The 14,143-nt window shown below is 33.1% G+C and overlaps 2 protein-coding genes across 4 annotated transcripts in view; one reads left to right on the top strand and one right to left on the bottom strand.

Annotated features, from left to right (window-relative positions):
• Positions 1-362: 362 nt before the first annotated feature.
• LOC132041059 (glycosyltransferase BC10-like) lies at positions 363-8,199 on the bottom strand. Of its 3 annotated transcripts, none has more exons than XM_059431814.1 (11): positions 7,952-8,199; positions 6,499-7,028; positions 5,916-6,014; positions 4,864-4,964; positions 4,706-4,777; positions 4,380-4,470; positions 3,593-3,673; positions 1,899-1,961; positions 1,684-1,806; positions 1,050-1,088; positions 363-968 (listed from the first exon to the last, which is right to left on the bottom strand). In XM_059431814.1, exons 2-11 carry the CDS (start codon positions 6,883-6,885, stop codon positions 840-842), a joined length of 1,185 nt encoding a protein of 394 aa, XP_059287797.1. In that variant the 5' UTR covers positions 6,886-7,028; positions 7,952-8,199; the 3' UTR covers positions 363-839. The 3 variants fall into 3 exon arrangements, with proteins under 3 accessions (XP_059287797.1, XP_059287798.1, XP_059287799.1); XM_059431815.1 differs by having other exon boundaries at positions 8,004-8,199; XM_059431816.1 differs by lacking the exon at positions 7,952-8,199 and adding an exon at positions 7,720-7,876.
• A 1,592-nt stretch (positions 8,200-9,791) lies between these two features.
• Positions 9,792-14,143, top strand: part of LOC132039114 (uncharacterized) — a 91,322-nt gene continuing 86,970 nt past the window's right edge. Inside the window, exon 1 of the mRNA XM_059429654.1 lies at positions 9,792-9,798. The gene's annotated coding sequence lies outside the window, so the exon portion shown is untranslated. The remainder of the gene's footprint in view (positions 9,799-14,143) is intronic.

The raw sequence follows: 14,143 nt of genomic DNA, 5'->3' as shown, positions 1-14,143 counted from the left end.
TTGAAAATGAAATTAGAAAGTTTGAGATGACACTGGCAGAAAATGTGATAACCAAATGAAATCATAGTGTAGATGCAAAGTTAGAGCCGAAGAAAACATAAAATCACCTACATTTGTGAGTTTCACAAAGCATAGTCGATCTCAAACCCGAACAAAACGAGGATTGCAATAGGTTGATGACCAGTGAAAATAGCTCAGTCTTGATTAATGCTTCATACTAATCATCTGATTACATCAAAATGGATACAGAGAATATAGCCGATTCCAACTAACTTGGGATTGCAAAAGAGTTGATTGACTATATGGAAATAAATGCAATATTCTGAAGAGAGATGATGATCATCAATCATCAATATAAGCAGTTTATGGGATTCTGAAATTTCTATAGATTCAAAAATTTACCAAAATCAAAATTTGACAGTTTCTTTAAACATGGGCCATATTTGCAACTTCTACAAAGGTCAACAATACAGTGCTGTAGTTAAACAGGTCCCCAAAAATTTCTTAATCCCAACACTAAGATCAATATAACAAAAATAGCCCAAAACTGAAGTAAAAGAAAAAAAAAGAAAAAACTAAACATGAAATCACCTACCCCCAAAAGGAAGCACGACGTCTCGGGGCAATGGGTTTTAACATTCCTTGGCTTTTAATACAGTCGCCCAAACCGCGTCTGCCAGTAGCCCTAGCGCTCAAAAAATAAGCCTGGTTTACTCGATCCTTCTGTGAAGAGGGGGGGCGCTTTACAACACTGGAAGATACACAAGAAATGAGGATGATGAAGGGGGGTCGGATTGAATCGACCAAAGAATCGGTGTGGGTGTTATCAACAACCCCACTTAAATCGATGTATAATTGGGGTAAAGCTCCAACAAGCTATCAAGAGTTTCAGGTAAGAATTTTCTGGCAAACAAGTAACATGGTCGTTGATTTCCATTCCATAGACATGGCCTAATCTGAACTTCTTTCTGCAATATGGAAAATAATAATGTTAGCTTTTCTAGTGAAACAATGTGAGGAAATTGTCACGAGTAATTAGTTATTCATACCCTCGCATCGCTTGTCACATGCACATTCTCTGAAATAGACTGCAGAAACGGTGAGGAGACGCATTAAATCATGTTATGGTTTTGGATATGCCAGAGAATAATTGTGATTTAACTCATTTATTTACGGCAAACAAGTAGCAACAAGCAAATGATGGAGCTAATATGAGCTCTAGGTGGTAATATTCTGCTCAATGACCAATGGGCACATGTAACACTACTGAAAGAAAAATTAAGTAAAACTTGAGAGGGGGTAACAGATGTATTAAAATAAGGGAATTTTGTCATTTTTGGCCCGTTGTCCGAAATTAATTACAGGTGCTAGCCAAAATATACAAAATATATACATTGATTGTGTGTATTATATGTTTAGCATATATATATATTTATGTATACAATATGTATATTATATGTATATTGTAACTTAATATACAATAAATATACATTTGCCTGCTATTATTTTTTAAGACGGTCCAAAAGGTAATTATCCCTTAAATAACACACAGACAACCCCCAAACAGCTATAGTCCCACGTTGAAATTGATGAAACAATGAGAGGGCAAAGAAGACGAAAAGTATAGAAGTCGAGCGAAGTAAGCCTCGTATGAAAAAGAAGTGTGCGGAGAGAAAGCCTTACTGTTATGTTTTTCATAAGATCAAACGTGATATCTTTGCGCACATATGATTTTGGGTGCCACTTCCCTTCAGACCAATCAACATGTGTTACTGACCAATTTGAAATTCCATTTGGATCACGCATCTGAAATTTATAAATAAATAAATAAATCAGTTAGTTTGGAAATGATCAAAACAGGAAGACTTGAAGACACGCTAGTGAAGAAAACGACTCACATGGAAAAAGGTTGGTATATAGTGCTCATCAGAATAGCAGTTCCGATTACCCTCCATGTTTGGCTGTTGCATTAGAAACAAAGGTGCCAACAATTAATGAAATCAACCAAATTTACAGCTAGACAAACAGAACAAATATTTGTATGCTTTAATTCAAAGGCAAGAAGCAGATGCTTTAAATCCAAGCGAAGAACGGAAGAGTAGAGTAGTTGGGACTATTTGCAACAGATGAATAGTATAATATAAGCCCATAAGAAAACCCTAAATGCCTGCTCTGTCATCCAGTCTTGGGACAAGCATGGCATAACAGTTCTTGGAATTGTATCTGATAACTCTACCAATCATTATATATTAGAATAGAATCTCGCATGTAACTAAATCCACCAAATAAGGATGTACACCGTCAACCTTTTTCTTCTTTCGAGAAGGTATGCCAGATATAAATTGCCAACTCATAACATTGTTCTTAAAGGCGTATTTGGACTTAATTAAGCCGTGGGCGCTTCACCTTTCTTAGACAGTGCTCTAGTGTAGGCAATAAGACGCTTAGGTATGAGCATCTTACAGCTGTATAAAGCTCCCGCAAACTGGGCACTTTTTTCTTCAGATAGTTCTACATCACAGCATGCTTCAGTACCAGGTTATTAGGTGAGATGCTAAACGTCTCACATTTATGAAGTCAGTAATAGACACTAGCATGCAACAGTTACTTCCAGATTAACAGGTTATGATACTCTACAAGAAGGATCTGATTTTAGGGACAACGCCAGTACTGCTCTCAGAAGAATGTTCGTGTCAAGGGAAATGAAAAGACTAAGAGTGTGTTTGGTATGAAAGAAAATGTTTTCCTAGAAAAAAAAAATGGAAAATAAGTGAGATTTCTTACTTGTTTTCTAGTGTTTGGTAAGTAAGCAAGAAAATATTTTCCCAAGAGCATTTATATGTAATCTAGCAAAACACTATGTGGGTAGGATGGGGTGGGGAGTGGGGGTTCAAGGCTGGCCGGGGTGGGATGGTCAAGGGTGGGGGTTGGGGGCATTGGGTGGGCGGGGAGGAGACAATGAACTTGGAATGTCACTTATGGAACTTGTTTTCCCTACTTCCATTTAAGGAAGTCATTTTCCTCATTTTTAAGGAACTTGTTTTACTAAAGAAATTGTTTTCCTTCGTACCAAACACACCCTAAATTGCGACTTAAGCAGAAAATACACACCACAGCATCCATCCAAATCAGAACTAGGCTAGGTCTCACATTCAACCTCAAGTAACTACACCTCAGTACCAATTAGTTGGGGTTGGTTATATGAATACTCTGGCATCTATTCTGTTCTATTCAGGTCAAGTCTTTTTTTATAAACATGGTGTACATGCCAACTTGCTCACAACTCGACTAATTCTATAGGGTACCTGCTACCTCCAACCAACGCAGGTATCGGGTAACTCTGTCTCACCAAGGCTTGGACAGATCTATTCAAGTCAAGCTTCACATCCAATATATTTCAGAAACTTTAATGCAAATTAGTTCTCCAAAACAATCAAAAGTGTGGGAAGATGCAACTGGACAATGTAATTAAAACATAAGTGCATAGAGAAATTCAACATCATATACATGAATGAATGAAATAGACGGTCAAAAAATAGGTAATAGCGTAAGTAATATATCATTAGCCAAAGTATGAGCAAGAAAAACCAACCCTGCAGTAGTCCTTGAATTTTCTATAGTAGAGACTATCAGCCATAACTGCAAGGGCGTGCTGTCGTTTCATTGTGAACCACTGTAAACATTCAAAATTTAACCTTTCAGAACAGGAAAATTGTAGAGGTTCAAGCAATATCAGGTTGTTAAACTATAAGAAGTGCTGCACAGCAACCCCTATACTTAGCCATTCTAAGAGGCAAAAAGGAATTCTACCTGCGGTATACTGCAATTAACCAGCTCATTGAACACTTAAAAGTCATTTGGTTCGAAGACAAGTAATGCTGGGATTAGTTAGCTAGCATTATTTCTTATCGACTATTTGGTTTGTTGTATTAAAAATAACATGCATTGCATAATCTCTAAATGGTACTGAATAGGGTGTATAAAAACAAGAATAGTACTGGTATTGTCAATTCCATGGTTTAGTATGTATAAGAATAGTACTGATTAAGTAATATTGGTACTAGTTGTACTAGACTTAAATTTGCAACCGAACATTGCACTAAAATTTTATAACAGCATTATTCTACCTAATACACCCTACCAAACAACCTCTTACGGATTACAAAACCAAAATATCCAGCGGTTTTTTAACAAATTACGATTGAACCTCAAAGTTTTATCCTTCGTGAAACAGTACGACCTCTGTATTGTATAAACAAAATGGAAAGCCTGAAAGAGAAACTGTTCTCCCCACTCATTCCTCAACAAAAAATAAAAGAGAGAGAGAGAGAGAGAGATTCAAACAAATAAGAGCTAACAGAAAGTTGTGTAAAATGAACCTGTGCACCCTTTCGAAAATCCTTCTTTTCAACTTCAGGTAACATATGTTCAGAATACCTTCCACTTCCATGAGGACCAGGATCCTCAAAGCTGAGAAAAGAAAGAAAAGAGCACTTCTTATTTTTTGACGAAGAAAGAGCATTTTTGCTTATATAAGAAAAGAAATTATAACAACTAAAACTTCAAGAAAGTTCAACATTATTTTAGGGTGATGGGAAGCCCAAGTAAAATAATATTTTACAGATGATTAGAAATATAAACTATCATGGAGCACTATAAAGTATGAGAACTACTTCATAATACAAGAATCAGCGCATTGTCTTACCAGTCTACAAAACTGACATTTGTATACATTAGGTAGTTGTAAACGTAGTCAAAATCACGCAGGGGTATACAACTGCAAGTTGATAAGCTAAATGATCAGAAATGACGTAATGGCATAAATGCAAAACAAAAAGTAAGAGAAATCATCAAATGTTCAACCTGTCAGAAAGTAATACAAAATGCTGATTGTCAGTCTCTTTAAGCGCATATGCTAAAAGGCGTCTCTCTGCATCAACCATAGAAATCTTTCCCCACACTACCTGCAGTGCAGAACGTTTTACTCCACAACTCAGCCATGTAGATGAAAATGATAAATACCTCTGACTTTAAAGGACTAAGATAGCTATTAAGTATCTTCTTATTTCTATAAGCTATGTTAATGGGCCCTTCGTTTTCCCCGACATAGCTGGTCAAACAGGTATGACAAGGGTGCAGTACATCGTAACGAGTCTTCAAATTGACTAAAATTTAGCATACGTGCTAATCAAATCCGTGTAACATAGAATTAAAGTTTGAAAAAGAACATAGTTGTAGAAAATACAGTAATTATAAGCAGCATTACCTAATAAACAAGGCTGATTTGAGCTAATCAACTTAATTCTCAGGGTTTATTCACAACCCAAACCCGTGCCACTAAAAAAGGTAATAGTCAGAGTCATATTTACAAATTGTGCCACTTGCAAAGAAAGGAATATGTGGACAATGTAGGCTACACAAAGTTCTACATCCATTTAAAGTCATAAAGGGGATAAGTGTAATCCATTGCAAGCAATTAAAAAAGGTAAACATAGTACAACGAAGCTGATGAGTAATCATGTAGACTTTGTGTTAAACTGTTAAATCATTTTATCACGCAAATAACAGCCTGATTACACCACAAACAGCAAGAAGCAAAACCTAAGGAACTTTTTCCTCGTTCAGCTTTTTGTTTCGGTTATTTGCAATTTGAGTGTAAGTGTCATCTCAAACAAATAGCTACAGAAGAATGATAGAAGCTGTCAAGCTCAAAATATAACAAGGCCAAAAGAATCAGTTCAATTGCTTCAAAGGAACAAAGTGTATGCATTCAGAAACAATATATAGAAAGTTCAAGCGACAAATTTGTGTATCAGAAACAATAAATGGACAAACTTCAAGCAACAAATTTGAAATAAATCACCTAATTAGTGGAAAATGGGAAAATAAGCACAATTTAATGTAGCATCACAAACCTTGTCACTACGAATTTCCCGATTGAGGAAGTAACGGCTAAAATGTACTGGTTTGTCCTTAGATGCATGTACATAGACAGAAAATTTGCCTTCATGGCCCTGAAAGAAAGAGAATATTATAAAACCATCAATAGAGAAGGCTGCTAAGTTAAATATATTAACAAAAAGCAGCCAAGCACTAAGCTAGTGCTGGATATTAAAAGAATAGGAGGCCACCCTTTACAAAAACAAAAGGACGGCTCATGCTACTTAAGGATCTATTGAATACCCAGAAAGCATTAGATTTACAAAAACTAGTATTCATTGCGTTTATCTGATAATCATCAGTTCAACTAAGTTGAGGAACCTTAAATTGAGATCGCTAAACATTGACCTATATTATATAGTACCAAAGGTCCCAGATAATGTGTCCATATTGCATTGATGATTCCCTTACATAATCTGTAAAGAGACGATTTCAAGAATAATTTACTACATTTATAATAGGGACAGCACAAGTTAGGGAATCAAATTATTGCAACAGACCAACATTAGGAAGAAAAAAAGACAGTCTGGAACTTCCATGAAAATAAGAAAAACAAACCTGAAAAAATCTGTCCCAGAGCTTTTCAAATGGCAATGCACCAGGTGTCAAGAACATAAATGCTATTTTGGGGTTCTCTGGTACGACGGGGGGTGTGTTGAGAATTTCATCAGTTACAACATGGGAAGCAAGCTCTTCATCTGTCAGATCTCTAGCAGGAGCAGGTGGAAGCCAATCGGAAAGACCACCCTTGCATCCGTTCAATGAGAATACATAACAAGCACCAGAACCTTGAGGGGGGTAAACGTAAGCACAAATTAGGAACAAACTAACTAAAGAAACCAACACGATTATCCATGTTGGTTTCTTTAACTGAGAACGCTGTCGAGGTGCAGACAATATTTGCATCTCCTTCATGCCTAAACGCCACCCCTGAGATGTCTTCATCTACGAATTACACATCAGCAACCCAACAACATTCAAAATCTAGACCCCTTCACCAAATTTGTGAGACCAATAATCCACTCAACTCTTTGAGCTACGCAATAATCAGAAGCAATATTTGTGAATTTATGAGAACAAACACAAATCTGCAAGAGGATCAAAACCAACAAATAAGGAGTACTTAGAGTTAAATTAATATCTAACTTCAGTTGGTCTAGTAAAGAATCAATCATTTCTTTATCATTGTGCTGATTCTGTAATTTAACTCCTTACATTTCAGTTACATGATATTGGATTTACACTTTGCATACTAGATTCAGGGTCCAGTTAGCATTGCCAAAGAGAGAATAATGGCCTATATATACATACATCTTCTATCAAAAACGAATCAGATATTCATAAGCTGCACAAAACTTATAAATCAGCCTTCCACATCAAATAGAGCAGAAATATGAAATCCAACAAAGGAATTCCAAATCAAGTTCATAGAGTTAGACAAACCAAAGAAACATGAAAAATCAACTAATTGGGTACACAAATAATTGGTCTTAAATGAGATCACATAAGAAAACACCAAGAACCTAGCAAATTATAAAGATTCCCATGTTGCCCTCAACCAACCTTAAGTCAAAGTCAAACCCACATATCTGACCTTCAAATCTCCATACATATGAGACACAAAATACAAATCCACATAAATGCAATAACCATATCAAACAACTAATCTCAAATCTATTCAAGAATCCAAATTTTCCAATCAAAATTTTACTCATATGGGCATGTCTAAAATTACATAAAAACACAACCCCATATGATAGAATCAAGAACCCAATATACCTGAATGATACAAGATATATGCAAAGAAAGAAAGGTTCTTTTTTTTTCTTTTTTATCTCTTCACTTGCTATTGGTGATGCAAGTACTCCAAATCTTTCAAATCTTTTCAAGAATCCAAATTTTCCAATCAAAATTCAAATTTTTACTGATATGGGTACATCTAAAATTACATAAAAACACAACCCCATATCATAGAATCAAGAATCAAAAGAAAATCAAGAACCCAATATACCTTAAGATATATGCAAAGAAAGAAAAGTTCTTTTTTTTCTCTCTTCACTTACTATTTGTGATGCAAGAACTCTCCAAATCTTTCAAAAGCCAAAAAAAGGATCTGTATTTCTTTGCACATGTATTATTATAATTATAATTATAATTATAATAAAATAAAAATAATATATTGGCGTGTGAGATCTAGGGCAAGCAAGTGGAACCAAACAGAAAAACAGAGGAGAGAGAAAGAGAGTAAGCTGAGTGTATACACACAATAATTAGTAATTATAAATCAAAAATTATGTTTTATACATGACAAGTATAGTAAAAACAAACATTATAATATGTGTTCTTTTACCTAAATTTTCTTGTGGGGTAATGGTTTTGCCTTTTCTTTAATTAAATATTTCTCAGTCTCAATTTAAGTGTCTTTGTTAGACTAGATATAAAATTTAAGAAATAAAGTATTGTTTATAGAAAGAAATGTTAAAACGACATTTCAACCTTTGGTTATATAAACTTATGATAAGTCAATCATTAACATACTAAATATAAATATAAATACTCTTTTTTAAACAGATCAAAAAAATAAAACACTTAAATTGGGGCGGATTGAGTATGTATGTATAGAAATAAAAACATTATATGTGATGTTTTTACCTAATTTACTTGTGGGGTGATGGTTTTCTTTTCTTTTCTTAATCTTTTTTGGGGCGGCTTCCTTTTCAATCACTATAACTAATAATGAAAAGTCTTTGTGTATCGAGTTTGACCGTTTAGTTTCAATACTACGAATAATTTATTTTTATTTTTTGTAAACAATTCAAACCGGCTATTATTCGGGAAATTTATTATTTTAATGGGTCATGAGGGAATGGTTGGTTCCCAATGCTCAGCACTTTTTGCAAAATAGTGCATTTCTCCCTGCTACCTCCGTGTCAAATTATCTATCGTTTTTTTTTTGTTTTAAACGCTCCTTAAAAAATGTTAGTTAGGAGGGGTATTTGATTAATTTTATTCTTATTTATGCAAAGGGAATTGCTGCTTTTTTCTTATTGTTGATAGAGTGGTATTCTCCGCCCTGTCAAATAAAGTACCAGATCTGACCAGAATGACTGACCTGCCTGAGATTAGGCTTACTCTTGCCGCAAAATGAGAGGCGATAAAGGTTCATCCCGAGTCACAAGAGCTTCTCTCTTTTTTTTTTTTTTTGAATTCTTTTTTCTTTTCGTTATAGTAATGCAAGTCCAAGTTATGATCTCTCTCTATTAAATTTCTACTCTATTTATGCATCATCCCCATTAATGACATAATTTCACTAAGGGTAAAATGCAGAAAAATAATTAATTGTGTCTTAAATTTCTAAAACGATAAATAATTTGAGATAACTATTTTTAGTAACCACGACAGATAATGAGACGGATGGAATATTTATTTTTTGGTCACTTATTTTGGTCAGTGACGGACTCAGAGTGGTACGTATGGATTCACATAATTTCAATAGTTTTTGTTCAAATTCTATATATTTAAAATAATATTAATTAACTATCTATAAATATTTGAATGGGAATCCAATTGTTATTAGTATTAATTTTGTGCCGTTGTGTGAAACCACAAATTTCAAATTATGTATTGGCCTCTAATCTTTGCCCAAAAAAATTATTTTAGCAAAAGAACTTCACCTACGTTGGGTTGATTTTGTAAAGTATTTGGATATAAATATAGATTATTTGTCTACTTATTAATTAATAAAAAAAATATGCAGACACAAGTTGCAAATTTTCTAATATATAAGGAATTTAACTAAATCAAGCCTCCGTAGAAATTCGAAGTTGTGAGCCATTATTAAAAACAAGAAAAAAAAAAGTCCAGCTCAGCTCTTTTAAAATTTCCTTTTTTTTTTCCCCGTATCCCGTAAGTTTGGAGAGAAAATAAATTGCAAATTCATTAACATTGTATAGGGAATGAACATCGAAGAACAAAAAGATTGAAATACTCAATAATAATTTAAATGACAAAAAAAAAAAAAAAAAAAAAAAACACTCATACAGTACATGTTTAGGGTGTTATTACATACTCCATGTGAAAAAATAATAACGAATACTTAATGGACAAATGGCTTATCTTTTTTATCTCAATTTTGGGAAAAAAAAATGTTACCGTTAAGTTAAGCTTGTTTTATCCTTATCAAAAAAAAAAATTTGCTTAGCAAAGTATGCCATGTTAAATTATTAGTTCTTTGTCGTTATTAAGTTGCTTGAATCATATAATTAAAAGCTCTACAAATGGCAATTATTCATCAATTTTTCTATCGAGTTAAAGCAAATTGCAAATGGTAAATTTGAATTGTACAGTCAATCTCTCTATAACAACATCATTGGGTCCGAAATTTTTCAGTTGTTATAGATAATGGTTGTTATACACCTATAACAGCATTGATATTTAAATAATATTTCGCTGTTATAGGCAAAAAAGATGCATAAAATCTAATTTTCATCTATCAATTGCCAAATTTTCAGCTTAATAAAACCGTTTAATGATGAAAATATATATATTCATATGATATTTTTTGTCATAAATAGTGTATTAAATGATCAAATATTTGGTCAAAATCTATACACGTATTATTGGTAATCATATATATTCTATTTTTATAAAGGTGGTTAATCATTATATTACCAAAAAAAAAAAAAAAGATAGTTGTTATATGGGGGGTAATTTTACAAAAAGTGTATTGTTATAAAGTTGGTTGTTGCTGTTATAGAGAAGTAAAATATAACATAAAAAATCGATTCCGAAAAAACTTGGTTATTATAGAGAGGTGTTATTATATGCAGGTGCCGTTATAGAGAAGTCTAACTGTTGTTGATAATTTATGATGCCACCGATATATTGAAGAATCAGGTTCTTCAGTAACTAAATAAGAAGTAAATTGCGGAAAAATAAATCAACAAAAGATTTTTAAGTGAAAAGTTACAAAGGACGGGCCTGGTTCTTCTAGCTAGTGTTTGTGCTTCCTTGTTCTCAACTTTACCGGTTCCTTTCAAAGATCTGTTAAGGACCTAGTTCTTGTACATACTTATCTATCTATCCTTTTTTAACATTGATTGTCAATCATACATAATTTGTTAATCATTAAAACCTCACAAAATCTTGAGTTAAAGTTCAAATCAAAGCAACTCAACAATAGGCAAATTCTGTATTTTAGAGTTAGATGAGAATGTTTCACAACTAATGTTTAAGCATAACATTACGTTGGAGTTTCTATTGTTTTTAAAAACAGTTGTACTGAATTGATTATTAATTTTTTTTTAATAAGTATAATTTTTACATAAGTATATAATCGCATCTAATAATTAGGATAAATTAAAATTTTATAAAATACATCAAAATATATTGGACCCTACTAATTAAGCTTATATATGTAAATATCTTATATATTAATTTTAAAAATAAAAAAGGATTAAATTTTTCGCCTACGGACTAGGGTAATGAAAATATCTACAAGTCAATAGGTAATTAACTCATAAATTTCTACTCTCAAACTAATTCTACTACTCCTATTGAACGTAAGTTAGTTTCAGCATTTTGAGTATCAAAACACAAGGCGCTGGATGTTTTTTTTTTTTTCCTCATAAATGCTTCATTTGTTTCAAGCTACTACAGAATAGTGGGATGGATCTCCATTCTGACTGTCTTTCATGTTTTCTTGATTTATCACCTTTTAAACAATAAAAAATATAGAGTTTTTGCCTAAGTCATATGTAAGTATTTACAGTGTTGTGTTCTAACTTCAACTTTTAACTCTAGCATAATTTGAAAAAAAAAAAAAAGTTAGTCGAATTGTGTCGAAACCGATGAAAAACCGAAATGATTGAGACGATTTCAATAGTCTAATTTTTATTATATAAAATAAAGTAACAGAAAAATCGTCAGTGTATAGATTTTTTATAAATAAGCAACTGAATCGGACCATTTAATAATAATTACACACTATAATAATTACAAAGTCATATTTGCTAGACGTGTCTTAAATAGTTATCCATGAAATTTAAGTTAGATACATAAGACGCCATAAATGTGAAAAATGACAGATAATGTTGCCAAATTTGTTAAAGTTAATTTTAAATATTAGGTGCCAAAAATAATCTCTGGAAGTCATAATGACACCGAAAACACATGATTATCTCACATTTCCTAACCTTTTCGGGTTCATGTTTAATAAGCCAAAATTTATACATTTCAAATTATCAAACTAATATTAGATAGAAATTATCAATTTTTAAGAGACCCAAAAGAAATACTTCAAAGAAAAGAAGTTCACAAAACTCCTAAATCCTTAACTTGATACTCCCTCGGGTTTAAAAAGTGTCCACTTAGCTATTTACACAACCCTTAAGAAAATACAAACTCCTAAGCAAAAATAGGTAATTTGACTAAATTACCCCTAATTAAATAAATATTGGGATTTGGGCACTTAACACTTAGTAAGGGAAAATCTTGAAAAATAAGGTTAATTATTTCTGAATTTGGTAAGTGGAAACTCTTTTTAAAATAAAAAATAAAGGTTAAGTAGACATTCTTTTTTGGGCAATTTGCACGATTGCCCTTATTCGGGAGTGGTCTTTAATTTTTGTTCCTCAAATTGTTGGTCTTTAATTTTTGTCATTCACATAAAATTTCTGGGTTCTGGGTTCGAACTCCCCCTCAGTCAAAAATTTAAAAAAAAAAAAAAAATCGCGAGGCAGAGTTTGACTACAAATTTTACCTTATCAAGCAGAATTTCAAACTTTACCTTAATGCAAAGTTTGACTGCAAACTCTACTTAAGGCAGAGTTTTGTCTTCAGGGATAAGGCAAAAGAATTTTTTTTTTTTACTCAGCTGGAATTTTGCAAAACTCTGCCTCAAGGCCTAACTTTTGCCCGAATAGACCTAAATTTACTATGAAACTCTGCCTTGCAATTCTTTTTTTTTTTTTGACTGAATCGGTGTTCAAACGCCAAACCTCGGAGTATTAGGCGAAAGGCAAAAATTAGAGACCAGAAATTTGAGGGGCCAAAATTAAAGACCAGTGCCTTTGAAAGGCAATCCGCGCAAAAAAATGTTCTTTTTTAACCGGAGGGAGTACTAACTTATATAAGTGTTATGTTAGATCCTACAAAATTTTCGATTGAGAAATTTTTGGTAGGGCTTATGTTAGATCCTACAAAATTTTCGATTGAGAAATTTTTGGTAGGGGGTATTTTTCTCCTAAGTAAGTCAACATAGCGTGAATTACACTAAGAGCCTGTTTGGATGGGCTTAAAATAGCGGCTTATAGTCGGAAACAACTTATAAGTCAAAAAAATAAGTTGAGGGTAGGCTAACTTATTTTTTTTTAAAATTTGTTTTCGACTTATAATTTGCTTTTAGATAAGCTAAGTCAAACGGGTTCAATTATTTTTTGGGCTTATTTTATGCACAAAATAACTTTAAGGCAGCCGATAAACACTCAAAAAAAATTTGAAAAGCATTATAAGCAACTTATAAGCCAATCCAAACGGGCTCTAAATGATTAAAAGCCAAAGAAATATAAAAAAGTTTCGAAAGAAGTTTTCGCATAAAAATGTAACCAATAGATACGTTTTAGTTGAAGAAAACAATAATTATCTATAAGCTGTCCAAATGAAAAATTCCTAAAGAAGTTGTGGATGTGGTGCAATGGATGAGTGTAACGACTCGCTTGGTCGTCATGAGTGTTTTGACCATTCTACCTTTACTAGTACTTTTCTGAGGTTAGAAATGAGCGGACCTAAATAATTTGGTCGTGTTGTATGTTGTGTTTTGTGATTTATAAGTGATTCTGTGATGTGTTTTAACTTAATTTTTTGTTGGCTTGTGTTCATAGGGCTTTAGAATGATTTTGAGAGACTAAGTATAAAAAGTGGTGAAATTTCGTGCTCACTAGTCAAAAAAGGCCTCGCTGCAACGATGACCCTTCGTTGCAGCGAGAGAGGGGTTCGCTGCAACGAAGGGTTGGACTTTCCCAGGGTTCGTTGCAGCGAAGAGCCTATTCGCTGCAACGAGTCCGTTGCAGCGAAACCGTGGTCGCCGCAACGAAGGATACTTAAGTTTAATGACGAGTTAAGTAGTTATTTCACGCCTACACTTCTCATAATCCCCAAAATAGCTCCCAAGAGCATAGAGGCGACTTTCTAAGGCTAGGGCACT

This window comes from Lycium ferocissimum, chromosome 12 (genome assembly GCF_029784015.1).
Source record: "Lycium ferocissimum isolate CSIRO_LF1 chromosome 12, AGI_CSIRO_Lferr_CH_V1, whole genome shotgun sequence".
Classification (NCBI taxonomy): domain Eukaryota; kingdom Viridiplantae; phylum Streptophyta; class Magnoliopsida; order Solanales; family Solanaceae; genus Lycium; species Lycium ferocissimum.
Note: the sequence above shows the minus strand (reverse complement) of the source record. Positions and strands in the feature narration are given on the sequence as shown.